Consider the following 24031-nt stretch of genomic DNA (forward strand, 5'->3'; position numbering starts at 1 on the left):
TATATATATATATATATTTATTTTTATACACTTTTATTTATCAAAGGCACATGAAATTGATCAAAACTTACAGTAAAAACTTTTTCATTGTTACAAAAGATTTATATTTCAAATATCTGCTGTTCTTTTGAGCTTTCTATTTGTAAAGAATACTTAAAATATTTATTATGGTTTCCCAAAAAAATATGTCTAAAAATATAAGTATCTATAAACTCTTACACACCCCAGACTTCACATGTATATTCTAATATTAATATTAAATTAAGGCTTTACCCCAAAAAAATTTTTTTTGTCAACATTTGCCCATGTCTTTCTTTCTTCCGTGGAGCACAAATTAAGGTATATTGCAGAATGTCCAGGCTGCTCTTTTCTATAAAATGGAAGTAAATAGGGACTGAGCCAAAAGAAACAAGAAAAAAAAAAACATCCTAAAACCATCATGAAAGTAGCCTATACAAATCATGCAACAAGTCCTTGAAACCATACATTATTTTAGTGTGGGGAACTGACCACAACATAAGTTGTTATTCACTGAAAATATTTGCTTTGGGCAAAATGCATAAATTTAATCTGGGTTGTGGTAGAATGAATGAATGAATGAATGAATGAATTATTTAATTAACAAACAAATTAATTAAATGTAGCCATCACTGATCAATAAGCACTGCTGGTTCACATATCCAGTGACTTGGCAAGTTTAAAAAACAAAATCTGTAAATTTCTTACATTTCTTTCAAAACCATATAATGTTATAACCATATAATAACCATATAATACATGTTATACTTGTTTTTTAGAGCTTGACAACAGTCCCTATTCACTTTTATTGTATGAAGAAAATAAAAAAAACAAGCTTGGACATTCATTACTTCCTCATGTTTCACAGAAGAAAGTAAGTTATGTTTGAAAAAACATGACAGTGAGCAAACTGACCGAATATCTTTATTTTGGGTGAAGTATCCTTAAATATTAGTAAAAACATATTGGGTTGTTAAGGTGAGCAAAACAGAAAAGGAGAAAAAAAAAACACTTCACCTCATTATACCGGTAATGCTGCTGCAACAGAATATCGTTTGTCAGAAGAGAGGGAAAAAGAAAGCTCTGTAGCTGTTTGTCTCTGATAAGAACCTAACACATAAAGATATGAACTGCTCCGTGTGTGTGTGTGTGTGTGTGTGTGTGTGTGTGTGTGTGTGAAAGGTATTCTCCCTTTTCCTCCTAACTGTAACTAATTCTACTTTTACACATTTTATATCACATTCATTTGCAAGAAAACCCACTTTGGGGAATCACCTCGTGCCATTTCGAAAATCTAGACGTTCTTCAAACCTGAAAAGTTGCCTCAGAGAAGATGAGCTCCAGTCTAACGGCATACAGTATGCCCGTGTAAATGTTAGAAATGATGAAGCCATTCCGGCTTCAGCAGCCCGCTAGCCTCTCAAGGGGATGCAAGGCCTACTTCCAAAAAGACTGAATTATTTATTGACCTAGGTGGGAGTGCTCTCTGGAAATGTTCAAACCCTTTTTGACAAAAGAAAGCAACATGTTTAATTCCTAATGTTTCAGATCAAATCAAAAATACACCAGCTTCACTTTCTCCATACATCATTTAATAATGACTGCACAGGCAAACACACAGTGCACAGTATTATTTTACTCTGTTGCTCTATCAGAGTTCCTGATTTACAATTTTACCAAAAAAGAAAAAAGAAAAAATGTAGGTGCCCTCAAAACACACATTCACTCGTGCACACACAAACAAAACACTACAACTTGATCTTTGCCAGGTGGCAAATAGTACCTCAAGGCTCCCTGGCCCACACATCTTAATGTGCAGTATGTCAGATGTGCCGGGCTGACCTTTCACCTCTGAGAGGCTGACTGCAGGGAACCCTTTGTTTCACATCTAACACAATTCAGACCTTACTATCTATTGTAATCTCTGCAACAGGCTTGCATTGGTCCAGGGCATAGAATCGTTCTGGGGGGTTTTTCATTCCCCTGTGAAATATTAACTGGTTTGTATGTGATGTAATTTATGCGTGCTGGCACAGAAGCATGCCCTGCTAGTGGAGTTCATTTTTGGATCTACATTTCTGAGCACAGACTTCACATCTCAGCATGTTTAAAAAGTTAGGAAATATAAATGGATAGACGTTTCTATGATAATATTGTTTGGTATGTTCTTTCCTCTTTTTCCAGTTTTTGACTAGTGTAACCAGAGGGGAGTTTGGCATGGAGCTTTGTGTGTGTCTGTGTGTGTGCGATAGTGCTGCAATATAAATAAGAAAAACTAATTGTTGCAAAAGCTTTTTGCCGTGGATATTCCAGCAAGAGTGTTGTTCAAGGGAGCAGTATAATATGTGAGGTTAAATGTGTGGGGCATATCTCACCGAATAGAATTGATGCAATTATTCTATGATGAATAACACTACAGATATCACCAGAGCCTCATGAATATTCGTGAAAGTCACTGAATGAAATGATCGCACTCCAGTATAGCACGCACTTGCAAACACACACACACACACACACACACACACACACACACACACGTCATTGGTAGGTTTCAATCTCGCACACGTTCAAACATCTATTAATGTCAAACATCTTTTTCTCAAATTGTAGCCACTTTTGGCATGCCCTTCCACCTATTTGTTAATTTCCTGTGACAAACATTTGCAGTAGTGAAACTATATAACTCAGCAGACCTCTGCTGATTGTCCAGAGCTGCTCAACAACCCAGATCGCCATCCACCAATAACACGCAGCCATCCACCATGCAAATCTGACCCCTAGCCATCATTTTTGACCACTGCTGCATGCTGAGCTACACACTTGCATTTTAAATGGGTCAGTCGCTTAAAGGCCATTTACAGTACATTGGCACTATACAAGCCAGCTGATGGTGGTGATAAACCACAACTAAAAACTCCCCTGCATCACCAAAATGTGTCAAATGTGTCACATGTCAAATGTGTATAATATGATATTAAACAATGATATAGGTATGTTGTTTCTTACATAAGATGACATTTTGAACATGTCTTATAACGCTCCCAGTAGAGTTTGAGAAGAGTAAACACATTATTAGTCAGAATTTCTTTGATTCTCTTTAAGTAATAGTAAAACATAAATAAATGCAATTATCAACTAAAACACTGGTATAACAAATAAATAAAATATTAATATATAATTAATTAAAATAAACAAAAAAAATAGATTAGACTGTTAGTCACTAACGCAACAAATAAATAAGTAAGTGGCCACAACAAAAACTCCTAATTAGAGCCATCTCAATGTTTGCTTAAGATAAGATGAACTACAAATGAAAGTGAATGTCAAATGAAGATAACAAGTTTGTTTAGACCAGTGAAACATAAATTCTGATACTGGTCTCCTCACATCTGTCCTTGAGCTTACAGATATGGGAAACAGAGCTAAATACAATACTTTTTTTAAAGGATGACTATTTTCACACTTATTTAACACTTTTTTTTTACTTTGCAAATATCTTCCTATTGCCCTCAGCAACCTGAACCCAACCCATACATTTCTGTCTACTGTGTACCAGAAAGATAATGTGAAAGGTCCTATGGGGGAATTAATTCAAGTGTTGAATAAACAGCAAATAAACGGCTCCTCGATGGAACTGCATTATACCTCGTCTAGCTCTACACAGATGATTCGTCATGTTGATAAGTGGACAAAGGCCTAGATTACCCTAACAAACCCTGCTTTGTGATCCTGTCCCACGGTTAAAGAGGGCACAGGGAGTAACGAAGCAAAAGGTACCACCGTCTGTCAATTTGAATCAATTTACACATCAGGGAACGGAAAGCCGTGTGTCCCCCAGTGCTACCTTCACAGTGACAGATGTACGTCTCCTACATGTGACCTGAGAAAATGACCCCTAAAAGCCACCTGCCCCCTGGGCACAGTGCGGGTAATTTGTCCCACTGTTCCTATTCGACACCGTCGATGGCGATGGTTGTCTGAGGTAAGAGGAACTGACAGCCATGGGCTCCCCAAGTGAATCGGTAGGATGAAGGTTAAAAAAAATCTAATAAATGATTTCTGAGTCCATCTTTGAATAAACATGCCATTCTTTGGAACATGTAGAACACAACGAAGAGCTTCGGTATGACAAGCACTTAACCAACAAATACACTATGCTAAATGTAAAATTGAAGCGGATGTGCGAGAAAGCAACTCTGATTGTATTAAGCAGAAGTAATAGAATCAGCCATTTTTAGCAATAATTAGCCTACCACAGTTGTTTTCTTCGCCACTTCCTGTTTTATCACATGACTGTGCTGAAATATGGAAGCTGATTTTACTGTGAAAATCTAAAAGGACTCATTTGGAAAGAAAAACCCAAGATGTTATGGAAATCTCTCTCTCTCTCTCTCTCTCTCTCTCTCTCTTTTTTGAATAATTCATGAAAACTATGTGATGCCAAATAAGAAATTAGATAATTCACAGAAATTATTTTCAAATATCAAGCAATTACAACATAATTATCCGAAAAACAATGAAATATAAGATAACCCGAGTATACAAAAATACAGAACTGCTCATATCACGAACTGACATGCCTCCTTACTGTGATTGTTTACACATTTTAAGCAGTAATCCAATACGCAAAAATCTCAAAATGACACATTGTTCTTGAGAACTCGCTATCTACCTGGTTATTAGCAAGAGCTACATTTGCTTGATGAAAGCGCAGCCAAAAGAAGGCCATCCCCAGGAAAGGAGGGCTGGTCTGGGCTTCCTTTAACACAGCAGGGTCTGGTAATAAATGCTCGGCCTTTTGTTCCCCGCACAGTTGGCAGGAGGTTAGCCAACAATACAGCAGCCATAATGCTGTCTCCCAAGGGATGCTAGAGGCTAACACTGATTCTGTTACATTGAGTCGCAGCAGAAAGAAAGGCTAGGTCATGAACTACTTTTTGAATCACCTCAGCACCGAGCCATTGTTTTGTTCTCACACTAAAAACGCCCTTTGAATCCGAAGAGCCTTCTTTAATTTAGCTGGTCACACAGTTGTGAACGCACACTACAGCGCAAGGTGTCTTTGATGTGTATTGTTTTCCAGCTATACTATTTTTAGGTGAATGTGAGTGACAGCTATCTTTGGACCGCTACAGTGGGAGACTGGAAGATCAAAAGGGCTACAGCTGTCTGAACCCCAGCTTGTCCCGCAACCTTAAAGATCACCCGCCGACAAGACATAAATTGCTGATACAATCTACCCTAGACAGCAGTTCCCTGCTGTAGAGAGAGGCCTGTAGGGCTGAAATGCCCTGAAAATTAGGCCAGAACTTTAGTCTAGACTCCTGAACCCCGGTGGTGTCAGGTTGCCAGGCCACCTGAGTTAGCATGTGGCCCTTTTTCTCCGCACCAGCATGTAATGTGTGCACCTCTGCAGGGAGATAGGAGAGGAAGGGGTCTCCGGCAAGTGTGCTCAGGTGTTTTAACAGCTGTCGACCCCCTTTAAGCTGCGGGGGTGGTTAAAAGCACTAGGAAGTGATCGCTCGATCAACTCCAGATGTCGGAATAAGGAGCGGGGGGACGACACCTACAGAAGGTAAAATTGAAATGTCAACCTGCCACGTCTCATTCCTGAGTCATCCTTCTGCCTTTAGCCCAGCAGGTCACTCCCGGAGATACTTATTACTCTAGGAGTGTCGCAGTACCGTGTAAATCAGGAATATATGGGGTGGAGCTTGAAGATTGAAGCACATTTCCAAATAAATCCTTCCATTACTCCCAGATTACGCCTCACGTTCCCCCCGCACCTTTCAAAGTCATGCAGCTCACCGACTGCCGTACCGGAGAAGTTGGCAGGGGGATACACATTTTGAAAATGGAAACCTGAGTGCAACTATCCAAAGCCACATACTGGGACCTGCGCCACTTTCGCTCTGCTCTTTAAATCCCAAAGCATTGAGACACTAGCGTACCCACTCAAGGTGCATTCTAAAGCAAGTGCATGGAGGACCCTTCTGACTTTCTTTCTCTCCTCCTCTGTCTTTCTTTCCCAATCAGTCCTCGGTCAATTTGACTATGGGCTCCAATTAGCAATTGCTTGGTTCTATTGTGGGAAAACAATTTGCCACTTAAAACGGGACTTCTCGAAATGCTCGAGCTGTTTTGCTTAGAATAGTTTTAAGAGCACTAGTCGCTTTTAAGAGTCTTGATAGTGCAGCAGAATAGGGATCGGTGTGAGGACATTATCGTATCTGAAATAGAAGTGTCGCTGAAAGGCAGAATGAGTTACAGCTTTTATCTGCAAACGCTCTCTGTACCTCAGACACCCATCTTCACGCATACGCACATGCTCGCTCTCTGCGCATTTCCACGTTTTACTCCCCCTAAACACTGCTCTTGTTTTTCTTCAGCCACAATCCTACATGAGGTCTGTTAAACACTCAACACATGTATGTAGGAAGCACTTGCACACCGCTTCTTCACACTGTAAGTTCAGTTGTATCAGCTCACTAGCGTCACTTTTCAAAATAGCCTTTACTGTCAGCTTCTGTGGTAAAGGTGTGGGACAGTCATGCCCTCTAAGAACCAAACCATGTAATAGGTGAAGATGAGCAGCTTCAAAATGACACTAATGTTAATTTCTTATCCCTGTTAAAATTTTTGACACTAAGCATGTTTATATGGGCGGTTATAATCAAGCTACAGCATAATAGGTCTACAGGCGTCATCTGTCTGTTCCAATATACATGCAATGAAATATTTGATAAATCTATCTTGTTTGTGATGGGCATGACTTTCAAGTTAAAAACGTGTGTCTTCCTTCAGAACATCTGAACAATGTCAAGCCCAAGTATAGTCTGATGTATGTGTAATAATAAACAACAATACAACAATAAAATTACCCAACTTTAGAAAAATCAGATGCTACGATTGTAGTCTGACCAAAAAAAATAAATAAATAAAGCTGTAGGCCTTCTGAAGAGAACATAAATATTATTTAATAGTATAATATAATATAATATCAATGTCAATGTCAATTTTATTTACATTGCACTATTAAACACAACCATGGGTTGACCAATGTGCTGCACAATAAAAACATTTCAATAAGACAATACAAAATAATTACTAAAAGAAACAGTACAGTAGAATGTTCTCTTTGATAAAACGCCAAGTCAGAAAGGTAGGTTTTCAACATGGATTTATAAACAGATAGTGAAGGTGCAGATCTAATACAGAGGGGCAGAGCATTCCACACGAAGCTGAAAAAAGCAGGACTTGACCACCGTATTTATCTATTTGTCAAATTTTAAACCATCATCAAAAATAACACCCAGATTTTTTACCCAAGGCTTCACGGAAGAGGTTAAATCGCTAAGATTTACTTTCGGTGTACTACGAGAATCCGACGGACCAAACACAATTATTTCAGTTTTACTCTCATTGAAATTAAGAAAATTTAAAGACAACCAGGCTTTCACATCATAAAACTATGAATTATAAATATAAAACAGATATATGTAAAAAAATAATTAAAAAAAAAATAAATGTAGTTTTGATATTTTTGTAGTTTTTTAAGCCTACTTTCAATTTTTTTTGTCTGTCCTTGGATGAAATAAAATAAATTAATAACATATAATATTATATTGTATTGTATTATATTTTATTACGTGTTTGATTTATATTACCCAAGGACAGACAAAATGTATATTTGAAAAAGAGTTGAAAAAGCAAAAACAAAACTACATCACTAAATCAAATGAAGTGTTTTAATTAGTTTTCCATTACCACTCTGAGTTCTGGGTTATATTTTGCAAATCATTCCCAGCTTCCTTGGGGACACCTTTTCATTGGTTCCGAAGCTTTCTCCCATCTTGGCGAGGGAATGCATTTCTCAGCCAGGCAAAAAAAAAAGAGAAAAGTGTCCTAGAATTTTAGTGGGAAGAACACAGGCCCACCCACATGATGAAGGCTAGGCTGTGCTGTGCTACACATTAAAGAACAGATTTTGTACAGTTGGGAAACTGGATTTATTCATTTCCCCAGGTGGAAAGAGATATTGTTGCCTCGCTTAAAGGGGCCCGTGAAACCATGCAGCTTTTATTAGAACGGTTTAATATTAATCATTCTGTTAGCTGCTGTGAAAAGCAACTTTAGGTTTTGTAGTGTCACGTCCCTTATATACAACAGGACAGATACTACCACTTGTGAGATCTCCTCTGAAAGATTAAAAAGCCGTTTCCTACACTCATAACCAAAAGCTAATGGACTACGACAAGAATTGCTCCCAGAGTGTCCAGTAAACACTCAAAGTTTGTTTGTTTAGAGTGTTATTTATTTATATATGTTTGAGGAAGCTTCTATCGGACTCAAACCGTGGACAGTGCTCAAAAATTATTTTCGAATCAAGAAAGGCATGGTTTCCTAAATTCAGTTGTCACGTTGCCAATCTAGAAGTATGGTGAACTTGTTGCTAATTAAGATCTAATAATAGACAACACAGCTCTGCACAAGCACAGATAATCATCACGTATGAACAGCTGGATGTGCAATATAGACTTCACACAGCACTGAAGAACAGCAAGGCCGCTTATCAGGGATGAGTCAAATAATTAGCTAAACCGTACTGCAATTGTGACTTTGTTACTGTGCAGCAGAGGAAGTATAATAAAGAGGAAGTCTAAAGCTTTCTTGAGGGCGTCTTTAAACCAGTAGACAATGACAAACAGGCTTTTAGCTTTTGTGAAATGTGTGTGCATATGAAGATGTTCTTACCTGTGTCGATAAAAGGATGAGATGAACATCAGAACCGAGGGAGAGAGAGAAAAAGGAAAGAGATAATTAGTGCTTATAGATTTAAAATAATGACCAGGCACATAATAGTAATTAGCATATTAATAATATTAGTTACATTCACCATTAATATATTATTTTAGTTTAGTTTTTTTTTCCAAACATTTATTTTTGTCATTATGTCATGCCTGATAGGCTTCAGTCTACAAATTCACCACATTCAAGGCTATATAACATTACTAATTGTGATCTCACAGGATATTTTACCAAAAATATAACAAGTTACTCCCTCTCTCACATCATATAAAAATATTTTCTGACAGTTTTGGCTCTTGCTCTAGGGAGCATTCGAAAAATAATTACTTTTCCTTCAATTGGTTTGAATAGTAACTGTAGACATAACCAGATCTTAATGAATGAGTTTCTGGTCTAGTGCACGTATACACAAATAACATGTTAATTACTGTCTGGTATTGCTTGAATCAATTTGCATTTAACCTAGATTTCTAGTTTGACAGGGATTACACCATGTGATTGGCATGGTCAATATGAACTAACAGACTACCTCTACAAACTGACTTCAGCCTATAGCATATTCATAGGATTCATAGTTTTGCCCTATTTTGCGATGTTTCATGCATCTTATTGCTTAAAGTATCACAAAAAAAAAAATAAAAAAATACACAATGTTTGAAGTCAAAACTTCACCAAAGTAAAAAAATCAGATAAAAATTACCCTAAACTAAAAAAAAAATAATTGATTGATACATCATATGGAGTATATAATTACAACACTGTTAATCCGTGGGTAATATGCCTTCCCTCAAGCTGTTCATAACAAACCAGGCATAACCCACAACACTATGGTCTCACTAATTCCCATGTCTCAGACATGCAAACAAAAGACCCCCTTAGACAAGAGGTATGACCCCCACCCTGGCCTAGTGGGTCACCTATTTGTGCTTCCCCGTCTTCTTTCCCACGCCAACCTCATACTCATTAGGGCTCTGTGTAAGGGAGAGTGTCTGCTGGGGCATTAGTTTCAGGTGAACTGGTTGACATGGTGCCCCAGAAGGATTCCTCGATGCGTCTTGACCGCCCACTCCCTCCACCTCCCTCCCTGTCCCGTCCTGTCTCCTGTCTCACCCCACATTGTTTATTTGTTTGTTTGTTTCTCCCTGCGTACTTGGTTGGCAGACAGAAAGAGCTGTTCCCCTCTGCTTCAGCAGTGACTGCAATAAACCAACGACTCATCGTGTACAGTAACACACACACTTATGACAACCTAGGCAGAAAATACGTCTACTTTTGCATGATCATAGGAAGCCAAGCAAATGTAAAATGTGTCATCTTAAAGGTCAGTGATATCTCATCCAATTGGCTCCAGTTCATTTCAGAAGAGCCCTGTTTCAAAACAGCCAAGTTCAAATCAATGCAACAGTAAGTTCCCCGCACACTGTAATGGCTCATGTCAGATTGCCTAATTTAGGACACGGCTGAATCTCCACCCTTGCTCGAGTGTTTTGGAGAAGACGTCAGCAGACCTTCTCATTCTTCACAGAGAGGTGCAGTTATCACATAACCTGTGGAAAAGGGTGGGCGCCATCTCGGGTCTTTAATTAAAAGGGAGAGACTGTAAGCAAACTCATCCTTTTAAATGTTTACAGATGGCCGTGTGTCAACAGCTCGCTGCTGATTGCCGTCAGTCGACTAGCAACAGACAGCTGGAGCGCGCTGTTTTTCTCAAACATTCGACCGTAATTATCTTATGTGGTATGACTATTTTATGCCACTTCCTATGTTGAGAAACATTATGAGTGAGTAACTATTTCAAACATAAAGCTGCAAGTTTTGACCAAACAAGATGCTTTCAAGCAAATATTTATAACTGAGCAGCTACAAAAACATATGCTTCCTGCTCACCTCAGACTATTCAACTCAGAGTCACAATAAGAAAGTCCAAAGACATTCGCTCCTGCAGTCATGGGAAATAAATGTGGGGCTGGCTTGGGAACTGTTTATGTGATACAAACGTGCTGTTGACAGTATGCTTAACTGAAAGAAAAGAAAATGAAGGTAAAAGCAGCAACAAGTGAACAAGGGTAAATAGCTTATGCGGACAAATTTATAGATAACATTCACGGTCAGTTGGGAGGTTCCTGGAACGTTTTTGGCCAATGGTTTTTGTTGGCACTGCTAATGTAAACTACTCTTCCTTGAATCAGATGAAAAGGGAAATTATTGGCCAGTCCCAAACACATCAGCTGCCCTTACATGACATGGGATTGAAACACAAAAATCCAACCATCGGGACTCACAGGTTCACAGCGCCCGCCGCAAAAATGCAGGGATGTACTGTGGTGTATTTTTAGGGAGAACATGGAAAATGAAAATGGTAGTGCTCTCTCTGTGGCTTCTCAGAGCTCTTTGCCGCCAGGGACAGTAACCACCCATTCTAAGGAAAACAACATGTACAAGTACAATCTTTGAAGACTCGTCCAACCTAAAATGAGCTGGCTTTTCAATAACAAATATCTCAGCAAAAAGCAATTCAGTTCCACCTATCTTATTTTTATTCTAATGCATTATTCTGTCAAATGAAGAATTTTTGAGTTTGTGACAAACTGTCTATCAATGTGCTGTTTTAATCATCTCTCTCATCAGACTGAGATGGATATACGCCTGTGACCACATACCAATGCAAAGAGAGAAGTCACACATGGAAAAATACATTTACGTTCTATCCTCGTATCACTTATATCATTACACTGCTGATTGACCCTATTGCATCTGCTCTCTCTATGGGAGACATACACAAACAGCAAAGGCTGTTTGTCAGAACCGACGACATAAGTTTCTGTTTGACTGTATCACGTCTGAAGAAATAAAATTAACAAATCTCACATTGAGCTCCTGTGCGGTTATTTCAACAGCTCCCTTGGCAAATGAGTCAATCACCGGTCTGAGTAATCTTGTTACCTGTGAAATGCATGCATGCCACTTCTATTGGCAAAGAACTACTGAAAAGGAGGCTTAGCTCAGACAAAACAAACTAGGCGACCGAAAGAGCCATAACTGTCTCGCTAGCTATGATTTTGTTTTGAAGGACCTTAAAGGACCTCACGATCTGAGGAACCTTTCACAGTTCGGATACGAAACCTTCTTAAAGAATGACTAAGCAACATGGTAGGTCTTTTGGTTCTGACTCTGCAGAAAGCACTGCGCAATATGCTAGGTGCTGTTGGGAATTAAAGCACACCTTCTTTTTCTCACCCTGGCGGTTTACACCACGTTTGCGGGGAACAATCCGTCTCACGGGAGCTCACAACATTCTGAAGCACCTTGTCAGATGCCGCCTGACCTAGTCGCTCCACACAGCACCCCGGGGGAGAGAAATAAAAAAGAATGAAACAATGACTGAGGGGTTGTGTGCAGCCAAGAGGAGAAATGAGGGGAGGAGGGGAGGTGACAGCGACAGGGAAAGAGAATGGGAACGCTCCGATGCTAAGCCCACTGCTCTACCATTTCCTCCCCCTCTGCATACACACACACACAGCCAGGCCATTGTACACCCAGGGGGCTTTGCAGATAAATGGCCGCATGTTAACCACATTTGACGTGCTGCACAAAAGGGGACACCGCGGGTCCCATGACGCAACCTGCAACAACTGAAACCCACCGCCCCCCTGCTTCCTCACCTCACCTCCTCCTCCTGCTTTGCCCAACCTAACGGAGAGAAAAAAAGACATGAGGTGCACTGATTGGGTGAGGCTGGGACGTCAAGTGCAGAGAGAGGCAAGACAATTTGTCGCTAGGCTGTAAAGACTCCTCAGCATTATGCCTGACTGGGCTTTTTGACCCAATACCATGTCAGAGCAGTAACAGGCCCTGAAACTGAAAAAACAAACAAACAAACAAACAAGAAAATTATTTGAAAGACTTTTCTTTCTGTTCGTTTCCAAAAAACATCATCGACTTTGTTGGAAAAATTTCCAATGATAATTATAAATAATAAGGTTAATATGTTTTGTTAACCTCGACAAATCTAAAGGGATGTTTCAAAGCTGGCGAAATATAGTTTAGCCTAATAAGATCACTGGACCTTGGTTAACTAAACACTCCATAGGTATGATGAATTTACTGTCATCTTAGAGATTGATGGGACTTTCGGGACCCCTATGTGTCCGAATGAAGCGCATCTGTGATGAAAGGCCTACAAACAGGCCGTTACAGAGCGGAAAACTTTACTTTGAGCATTTGCCATGGACCTCTCTTCCTTTTGAGCCCATTCAGGTACAAAAAGTGACCTCTGAACACCAGAGCATGGGAGCCAGCCTTCACTTTCACTCCTGCACCCACTCTCACAAGTACGGAGCCAAAAAAAAGTGTGTGTGTGTGTGGGGGGGTGCCAGAACTAACCTTTTCAGCCTCGTCACGTCTTTGATGCCTGACGGACTACACAAAAGCACCTGCTCCATCCCCGGAGAGCTTCTTTGGTTCCCCCCGTACCAACCCCTGCTGACCTCACCGGCATTCCATGCCTTTGGGGGGCCCTTCCCATGGCTACCTCTTCCTCAGCTGCCCCCAGACCCTCCCGCAGCCGCCCCCTTCACCCCCCTAATCCCACAGTAAACACGGCAGGGCCGGCCTGTTTGGAGGATGCACGGGACTTCTCACAGAGCTCCAAGGAAAGGTGCACCATGGATAGGGCCTCGTTGCGTGGGAATGAGGGAGGAGAGGGTACAGCACCTCATTGAGATGCAAAAGGGTCACTGGCAAAGTGAAAACCTCATAAAGTGACAAAGGCCTCTCCAGGTTGATGTGGAGATGGGTAAAGTCTTTGGTTAATGCAAATTTAGGATTGGTGCAATAAAATAATTGAAATCAATGCTGAAGTCCTGAATGCCATAACAACTAAAAAAGTTGTGTGTTATATAGCTGGAGAGTTCACAGGTAAAACTTTAATTGCTCGAATAAACAATTATTCAGTGTTTGCTCCCACTTTTGTCTTCGCATTAACAAAACAACATTGTCATGGCTATTCGTGTCCATCTGCCTTTATGTGTGAGACATTAGAGAGAGAATGAAGGAAGAAGAGAAAAAAACTTTGTGTGTGTTTGTGTGAAAGATCAACTAGTGGATTGACAGCTGTGAGCTTTTGTTTAACAAAAAAGCTCACAGCTGTTTTTTAATACAACATGACGAGAGGAATTTTCAATACTATATACATCACATCCAAACTGAAGACATTGTAAAATGGAGCTCTGAACCATCAATAGGTATTCCTCACAAAACATGTAATAACTCAATGTCTCACACCTCAAACCTCAACACAAATATCACTATCCTTGCCTCCCTGCATGTTTGCACAAAAGCTGGTGTGTGAAGTGAATCAGCAGGCGGTGCCACCCTCGCATTACAAATGGCTTGCTCAGTCCTTCCCCTTTTCCATTTCCTGTGTACCTTCCCAAAGCATCACATGACCCCTCCGACATCCCTAACACTCCCCTCCCCTCTCTTCCAATCGCTACCCGCCATACCCAGCCAGAGCTGTTAGACATCGCACTAATTGCAGAAATGCCAGGCTACCACCATAATAAAGCTGGGAGTTGCTTTGGGAGGGGGGGGGGTGGCATGGCTTGCTCATTTGTGAGGATGGCTGAGGAAGGTGCCACACATGAATATTTCATTAGCTTTAATTGCTGAGGAACACTTTCTTTATGGCAGTCTCGCCAAAGAGGCCGCCGCTGGTAAAAACGAGGCCTGGCCCATTGTAAAACTTGAAAAGCCGATGGCATTAAGACCTGTGATTTTGCCAGCCTGAAAAGGTGGGTTCAGTTGTACCATCTGGATCTGTGGCACACATGGCAATTCAATCCCACTACCGCCTAGCAATTGGAATACAATTAAGGGCTGACATCATTCAGTTACAGTAGACCCTCAGGGCACCTTGTACATCAATATAAGGAAGTCTAGCATCATTCAGTAAGGTAATTGACAACTTCAGCACTTCACAGCCAAGGTCAAGTAGAAACAGACCAAACCCTGCACGCTTTTAAATTCTCAAATCTAAAATGTGACTAAAATTGCACACTCTGTGTTAAATAAACTTTACTTCCCACACCTTTGAACAGCTCAGATTCCCTATCAGGAATACAGGCTCTGGTTGAAGTGTGCAAAAGAGTTAGTCTGTGCTAGCATCTCATTTGTAGCGACCAGAGGCTGCTTTGACGGGGCCATCAGATCCAATCCTCCTGAGTGCTAGCGCTTACACTAAGGAAGAGGATCATTTAGCCCAGGAATGTAAAGCACAGGACATCCTCCCTGATAAGAAGCAGGCATGCCTTGCCCGAGGTTGTGGGCCAGGAGTTATCGACTTGAAAGGCAGCAAGTCAGCACTACACTCAGGCCTTGGCTTCTGTGAGCGGAGAGTCTCCTCATTACTTTAATTGCTAGACCTGCAACCCTTTTAAAAAGTTATGCCCTGTAATCTCCGACGAGAGCCCTGCTGGTGGACAGTCGGAGGAGCAGTAAAACGGAAAAGGCAGAGCTCGGCGACTGCTTTTAAAACCTCACCTCAGATTATAAGATATGGCAGATTCAAGGAACGATGGGGAGTGAGGTGCTACAAATGTGGCCTGTCTGTTAAACAGGAGCCATAGAAGGAATGCTGTCAGGAGTAATTCCTCAGTACTGTTCATTTCCTGAGGTAGCAGGTTGACATTTGCTTATGACAGTGCCCGCAGCCCCTTTGTCCCAAGCAAGTGCTGGGAATAGCACATACCACCCTTTCACACTTTGGAATCCACATCTGTGTCGTAGGAAGATGTCAGAGCCCAATGCCAGTCCTTTTACTTTCACTTTTATGTTGAAAATGGATGACTGAATAAGTATGTGTTTAGATAACAAGGCTGATGTAATTACAGCTATTGGCCCTTCCAACATAGATGCGCATGTTTAGTCTGATCTCGGAGCAGTGCCTGTGACTGTGGGTCAGAATGAAAGAGGCCATTACACTCAAGCTAATCTCTGAGAGCAATCTATTCCAATTACTTAACCACCGTATCACAGGCCAACATCTCCACCCTCATCACAGCAAAGGGAAGATATGTGCCGACAGACGCAGCCTGTGTTTTCCTAGCAGCTCGGTGAGGGGAAACCTTCAAACACGGATGACTGGCAGCAAGGCCGCAGCCCATGGACACGGACTCTTTAGGCCTGTAATATAGATCTGGCATTAGGGCGGGAGCATTGTCAACAGAGTGGGCTTTAAGAGGCATTCACCCATACATGGGAGGTCTGGGTGCACAGATGTCATGACACCTTAATCCACCGATCCGTTATTGATTGTTCCATGTGTCTGTGACCTTGCCAGGGGTGTTCCACTAATCAAACGGGACATGTCCATGTGAGTGCGTACGGTGTATGTGTGGGGTTTGTGAGAGAGCATCCATATGTGTAGGCAAACATAAGTCGGACTTGAGGGAACAATTAACTGTGATTCCAAACTGTCGAGAAGGGGTGAATAAATGCATGAAAAACAACTTTTATCAGAAGCTTATCAATTTTTATGCGAGTTACATTCACAAAGACACACACACACACACACACACACACACACACATCCCAGTCAAGCTTAACCTTAGTCCCTTTCATTATCATGGGGACTGTTGTTTCTGCTGCCTGCAGTGACATACCTCATTATTGACCTTGGTAAATCCTCGCTGTTTAGGCTAACAGCAATTCGGCGCCACAAAATGTCACAACGCTACTCTGCACTCACTCATGAAGAAAATGTGCACATGGTTAGTTAGGGGGAAGACGCACAACAAACTCTGTCAGTCACCTTGAACCGCAAACATACACATCCACGGCTGAGCACCTTGAACAACAACAGATAACTTGTAAAGTACAGCCACTGACTACGGAAACATTACACACTATCTTGATCACCATGGCAGGTGTGGGTGTTTTTAGCACTCTTAGGCCAACTGCCCACACCCAATGTAGCGATGGACTGCATAAAACAAGATCTGTGGCATTTTAAGCTGTATCATCTAGTAGAGAGTGGGAGAGCAAGAGAAAAGAGAAGGGAACAGACTCACTACTGTGAATTGCCCATTCCGGTTAGTCACAAGTGACACAGGACTAACGAAGCCTCCGGTGGTGTTCTCCTGTCCCTCTTAGCGGTGACAGATGTTAGGAGAACAGAGTCAGATAAAGCTCTCTGCACTAGCTTGGAGAAAAAAAAATGGGGGATGGGCTTAACTTGGAATAAAAACACCATAGTTATGCCACGGTTAGACAGTTTCCTGCCACAAAGTATTTAGGAATCTAAGCATCTCCTAGCAAATACTCAAAAATAACACAAGCTTCAAGCTTTTAAATTGGCATGTACCAACGCACTTTTTGCGGATGCTCCCGAGACAACTCCTCTACCTAGAACCATCTAATCTTTCACGTCCAGAGAAGAAGTTTGAGGCACACAATGGGGGCACCTCTCTACACTAATGTATGTTCTCTTGTCTTTGGCAGATAGCAGACTGCTTTAGCTTTAACCAGCCTCCCTGGGCCACCAGCATACAGCTTAATGCGATAATACGGCCGCCCGGTGAAGCATTAGGCCTTATGCACCCCAGCAAACAAAGGACCCCCTCTTTCCAAGCAGGGTCCGTCCCCTCCCCAGTGTCCATAGGTGTTTGCTGAAGTAAATCGGCCTAAATCCTGCACAGCTTGGCCCAGCTGAAAGGGGAGGGGACTTGAATGAAGGTGTACAGATAATCTCCTTTTCTTACAAACAAAAAAAAAAGTCGAGGGGGGAGGGAGCGAAACAGATAAAATTAAGAATTCATATCACATGGTGCATTTGAGTATTCTTACGTTCCCTCTCTCTCTCGGTATGCCTGTGGATTTGCATTTGTGATCCCTGACCTATTGAGGTACAGGGGGAAAAGTGAATGAAAGACTAACACAATAATGGATGTCTTGTCTGTCAGTGAAAAGGCACAGGCGTTTGGCCCCTGACTGGATGTTTTGTCTCACTTTGTGAAAGCGATGGACTGCTAGAAAGTGTCGGTCCTGAGAGTGGCATCTGTCCCGCCACCCATACAAATCCACGGATCTCTAAAGACCAACGTCTCGTTTCTGTTATCTCTATATCTGGGTTGTCTTGAATATGGCAGATGTATGTCAACTTTAGGGGTGGGGGGAAACAAAAAAAATAACCATAGGAAATTAGTCAAAATGAGTGAGCTAAAATTGAGCGTGTGATTTTGCTACAAAGTGACAACATAAACAACTAACACCTAACGTCTGTCGCAACACTTTAAAAATGGATTCTGCATAGTCTTAAGCACTTGTGATATTTCTTTTGGGTCCATAAAACAATCTGTTGCTCGCCCCTCCATTCCACTGGCCCCCAGCTTCCATCCAATACACACACACTAACTTGTTTTCTCTCACTCAATTATTGCTAACCTTATCAGTGTCTCTCTTTTTGTCTCTCAAAGTCCCTCCCTATTCTCTCTCTTTCTCTCTTGTCTGCTATTCGGCCGGTAATAGTTCCAGACTGGCATCCAGTAACATTATCTAGCCATTAGTGAGGACCCCATCCCTCAGCTAGGGCAGTTGACCAGTGTGGGTAGTGTAACTAAGGGAGTTTAACAATCGCAAAGAGGCACCAAAGTTATGTCACTCTACCTCTATACCTCTAGATCATAATTTCCACCTTTTCTCTCCTCACTTGCTCGCTCTTGCTTTCCCTTTCTCCTTTCTCTCTTGCACTCTTTTCATCTCTGGCTTTGGGATGCTGAAAGCGAGAGAGTGGCCTGGCGGCAGTGAAAGGGCTGAACTGTGATTAAGAAAGAGGAGAGGAGCTCCTTTTCTTTGTTCTGCCCTCGGGGGTGTTTACTGAGGGGGTGTGTGGTGGAGGAGGGAGAGAGGGAGTGAGGGAGGGAAAACATAGAGAGAGAGAGAGATAGAGAGACAGAGAGAAGGAAAGGGGGTGGCTGAAACATGGCATAGCAGATATGAAAGGCATTCAGGTCAGCACAGATGATGGTACTGCTGGAGAGCTACTTGAGATTGGTGTGTACATGTGTTTTAGAGAGTGAGACCTCTATTTGTAAATGTGTGAATAATTAATTGTGAGAATTTATGTTTTTTTTTTTTTTTTAAAGACGTGTTTAGTAGGAAGTGGTTAAAGAAGGAGGGTGAAAGGTATCTGCTGCAGCTGCATTCACAATGGCCCGGTTGTGCGCGTTACGTGCCAAAGACGGTACACTAGACACCCTGGTACTGCCGATTATAAGAGCATGCCAATGAGATGTCCCAATGACAAGCCATTGTCTTAGCGCTTTGTCTCGGTGAACCTGCTAGCCTCTTTATGGCATCCGAACAAATATCACACAATGTTCCTTTCATAGAAACAAGTGATTTAATCTGTTAACTGCTGTGACTCAATGCAGTGACTTCTCACAAAGGCTTCTGATCGTTTGTATTAGCAGCTCCAGCATCGGTTTCTAAACAAGCCAAAAAACAGGAATGAATCACAAAGAAATTTTAAAGTGACAGCTGTAGAACACATCATAGACAAATTATGCCTAATATCAGGAAAAACCTGAGAGAAATTAAAAGCCAATGCGGCTGAGCATTACAACAAGCTTACAGTGATCTGTCATTAAAGAGAAATCAACACACAACAACAGAACCAAGGCAATCTATAGAACGCTGCAACTTTATAGTCTTGCGCCTCTTGACAGTTTTGTCAAGCTGGCCCTCACAGCTGGATGTGACGTGCTGTGAAAAAAAGGGGAAGGTTGGGGGTGTGGGAGGGTAAATGACAACCACAACACAACTGCAGCCAGAGAGAGGATCGAGTTTCACATAGGGTCTAATGTGACCTCCCATTGGGCCCTCGAAACAGCGGGGTGGGGCCGCGCTGCCAGAGAAGAGGATCTGAACTACAAACTATAAAAAATACATTTGGATTCATTATTTAACGAATCTGTCATTTTAATATTCAGTAACTTGGGCAAAAATTTGTATTTTTTTAATAATTACTTTACTGCGTTAATGGGGCAATAATGTAAACACTCGAATTTATACATTCAGTAATAAATTGTAGGCTAAAGGATCATTTAAAATAATAATAAAGTCAGCTAACTAGTTGCACGAAATTATATCTAAGCTTAAAAGTGCAGTTTTTCAACTGAAAAGTATTATTAATATGTGTGTTTTATTTAGGCTGTATTATTTACATTTATATTATAACGGCCTGTTAAGACGATTCAAAACATTTTACTCAACTCACGCCCCATACAACACTCGTTTTATAGTCATCGCTCGATATGTAGGCTATTATTTATGTAGTCCTCTGCTTATTCTCCTCAACGACATTTTGACATTAAAAAGAATAAAAAAGGATAGTGTCCCCAAAAATTAAATAAGCGAGCAATAATGTTTTGCCTTAGCCAAAATTTCCAAACAACATCTGAAAATAATCATAAACTCAACATGATGCGTTTCTGTTTCAATCCGAAACAAGAGAATCACTGATTAACCGCCTCACTCATTTTTGCCCCTGTATGAAAATAAGTTTCAAACCATCGAGTTTATTTAGTGTCATACACTCCGCGACAGGATACATTGATTTTTATAAAATCAATAGATCGCATTTAATAAAGTATCGTGGACAAACATAGCTAACAGAGTCCGGGAATATGTGGAAATGCTAACACCAAAATAACCAAAGCAATATTTACATGTATTTGCATAAAACACAGATTGAACAACATAATCAGAAGTATTTTAAAAAATATTACTGTCCCGATTAAAATAAAATATTTTCCTCTTACAAAAAAATAGTTTTATCAATAAAAGAAAGACAGGACAGCGTGAGTGATAGTCTGAAGATTAGTTTGTTTTTCTTTGTGTCTAAAATGCTCCTCAGGCCACTAAGTACTATGGCACCAGGACTTTTCTTTTAGCCTTTTTTTCCTTAGGATTCCAACAAAAGCATTAGTCACTTAATTTTGCTTCAATTATGCCTTCAACACAATCCAAAAGGCATGTGTTCAATAAGTCATAACACTTGTGACTACTTATAAATTAAGAAAGTGACGAAAAGTGTCCCAACACATAACCTGTAACCATACAGCAATACTTCACTCCTTTACAACTTCAGCAAAGACACAAGTCCATAAAAAGTATAACTGTACAACTTTTACAAATCACATACAACTCAAAACAACTTTCTTAAGCATTTAAAGGTATTTTAGAGCCGTATTGTGTCCAGCAGAATACACGCGAGCGAGCGCGCACGCACTCACACACACATAACGGTTTTGTGCTGTGAGATAATAGACGCTCACATCTGAACTCTCCCTCTAACTCTTACTCTGTTACAACTTAAAAATTTCCACGGCAATGAAAACACTTCAGACCGGTAGACTTCTACCTTAAGCACACAAGAAAATAATTTACACTGTCGCTGAGTTTTCCGCACTCTTCTGTACAGCGCTTCGTTTGACAACGCACAATCTCACCCAAAATCCAACTGTGTTTAAAGACGCGAGAACAAGCCGGAATTCGGTTGTTCGCCATAAGTCACTTTCTTACCGTTCTTTCTCCTCGGGTTGGCCTGTTTTCTCCTCTTACACCGGGGACCCTCCGCCATGATCTCCTGCTTCATTGATAAGAGTGGGTCAGATGGCAGCAGTCCGCATGGGCTCCGCTCCTTCATCCAAGATCTAGCAACCAACACACACACGGCAACAATTGGATTCTCAGGGCAGGAAGGAGGATGTGTGTCGCTCACAGGAGACCAAATGATATTTGGGGGGTATAGTGACTGAGAAGTCCGAATGAAGTTATCCAGGAGGGTTTGTTTAGAGGGACCGTGAGCGTCCTGCGCGTCGTCTGATCTTTTGAAGTGTGTGTGTGAGTGAGTGTGTGTGTGATCGGACAGCAGCTCGTGAGTGCGAATGAAGGGGGACGGACACACCGACACCTTCAAGTCACCATAAAGCATGTGCTGTGCGTATAGAGCATTTCACAGAATGAGACGCAATTAAAGTTTTCGGCAACTTGTGTTTAGTGGAAATGTTTTATGTAGTTTGATATTTCCCCCCTCTGTCAGCTTTAAGTAATAGGCATCTAATCTTGTGCACTACTTTGTAAGTCTGATAGATGTAAATATTGGCTTCGTAATTTCTGTTGCCTGACTTATAGGCTACTGCTTGACCGAATTTCATTTAGTATATTTATTTTTGCTGGGAATTGTCATTAAAATCCCGTTAATGTTTTAAAATACTAAGATAAACTGTATTTATTAAGAATTATTTGGTTATATTTTCCTTTTAAAATTTTGATTTTTTTTTTAGGAAAAAACATCAACCTAACCAAAACATGCTACGTGTATACTCTTCTAATAACTGCTTATAATATATCGTACATTTGAAATCTGTAATTGTCAGCTTATCTAATGTAGCTAATAAAACCTGCAGTATTGTGCAGACGAATCCTTAAAAATAACACACGGAATCCAAACATGATAGACAAACAAATAAAAAGCTACATTAACCTTTCATCACAGCAAATGTAAGTCTTGGAAGATTTGTGGATGCTGATGACAAAATTAAAATGATTAATTTTTTTAGCTTATTTTTGCAATTAAATATGTTTAAATATTTAAACTAAAAGTCATGTACCTAACATCTAAAATAAGACTGAAGAGATGCAGATCAGAAAAGGGTTCTTATGTTGTTGTCTAACGGGAAAGCATCCGTTTATGAGAGACGCGTAAACATGCACTAATACATTTAACGAGCGACATCATCAACATCATCATCATCATCCCTGCATGAAGTTGCCGGTGTGTCAGCATCCGTGAGGCGCGCGCACCTTTCTCACCTGCGCCGGCTGAAGCCAAGTTGATTGCAATCGCGTATTCGGGAGGGGGTTCAAAAAGTCAAATAGGGTGTATAAAAAGCATCCACAAGGACTCAAGTACACACGAAACAGGCTCACCTACCCGATTCTATATGAAAATTCCCCAAAGAGCCGGTTAGAGGGGAGGCAAACGCCACAGAGATGTTTGGAGCGCTGAGGAGGACTCTGCTCTATAATGAGGGACCGTTATTCCTGATGGACAGGTTTGGACTGATCTCTGTGAGCCACAACACGGAACAAACCTGAGGACGCACTGACGTGTTCCGCCTCTTCAGATGACATTTCTGCGCTCTCTCTTTTACTTTTGCGCTCCGAGACTCTGACACACACGCCACCTATCTTTACACGGCGGGATAGATGGAGAAACACTGAGGTCGTCTGATGAGCCACATCAGGTGCTCGCGTCTGTCGTTCTGCAACACAGGTGGGACTTTGGAAAGGTGAGGCGGTGGACATTCTATCCTGTAAGCGAAACAGAGCAAGAATGATTACAACTCGAGCATCGACAGCTTGATCTTAAGGAAGAGGAGCAGAAAAGATGCAGGAGAGGCTGCCGGTGCTGCAGTGATCTGACAGGTAGCTCACCTGTGTGTGGTGTGTGCGTGCGCGCGCTCTTTCACCTAGCATTTCATTGTCTTGCGCGGTGATGTATGTTGCATATTTGCACGCGTATGTCTTATATGTGATTCACTGTATAAAATGCAGGCTGTTCACGGGCTCCAGGGTGCACAGTGCAATTAAAAGTGATAGTGTAGTGACCTTATGTTGCATATTTCAAGCTAGACCCGATGAATTCGTTGCAGCAGGCGATCAAGAATCATTTATTTACACCAAAATCAAAGCTATTGCAAGAAATCTCGATATTTTTTTCAAACGTTCTCCCCCTTTCCACAGCTGTCTTTAGCCCTTAATCTTTCATTTTAATACAACACTCCGTGATTTATTAAAGGCACTCTGATTGGTACAGTGTGAAGAATTTTACCCTCCCTAAATTCATGCATTTGTTTTTTGTATGGATTTCTAATTGACCAATAAAATGTCAGTGCTGTTTGATGTACTCATTAAAGACCAATTGGATTTCACTGGAGGCGTTCATATTAATCGATGCATTTTATTTAGAAATTGCTTGAGCATTGCGCACTTGCTTGGAAATCCCTCTTCGCTCATGACGCCTATTATAATAATAACGACAACAACAGTAGTAGTAATAATAATAATAATAACAACAATTTATTTTTAATAAATTGATAATATAATATTCAATATTACTTTTTTGTCCATAAAACACTTG

At 41.0% G+C, this 24031-nt stretch overlaps 1 protein-coding gene across 4 annotated transcripts in view; it reads right to left on the minus strand.

The window, feature by feature from the left end:
- Positions 1 to 22991, minus strand: part of LOC107709418 (zinc finger E-box-binding homeobox 2-like) — a 46406-nt gene extending 23415 nt beyond the window's left edge. Inside the window, exons 1-2 of one of the 4 annotated variants that reach the window (XM_016513880.1) lie at positions 22823 to 22991; positions 21409 to 21539 (exon numbers count right to left, since the gene is read on the minus strand). In XM_016513880.1, coding sequence (XP_016369366.1) covers positions 21409 to 21532 — 124 coding nt within the window. In that variant the 5' untranslated portion in view covers positions 21533 to 21539; positions 22823 to 22991. Of the gene's footprint in view, positions 1 to 21408; positions 21781 to 22822 lie in introns of those variants that run through there. The other 3 variants (XM_016513879.1, XM_016513876.1, XM_016513877.1) reach the window with 3 other exon arrangements.
- Between the last annotated feature and the right edge of the window lie 1040 nt (positions 22992 to 24031).

Source organism: Sinocyclocheilus rhinocerous, unplaced genomic scaffold, assembly GCF_001515625.1.
Source record: "Sinocyclocheilus rhinocerous isolate Xijiao unplaced genomic scaffold, SAMN03320098_v1.1 scaffold416, whole genome shotgun sequence".
Classification (NCBI taxonomy): Eukaryota; Metazoa; Chordata; class Actinopteri; order Cypriniformes; family Cyprinidae; genus Sinocyclocheilus; species Sinocyclocheilus rhinocerous.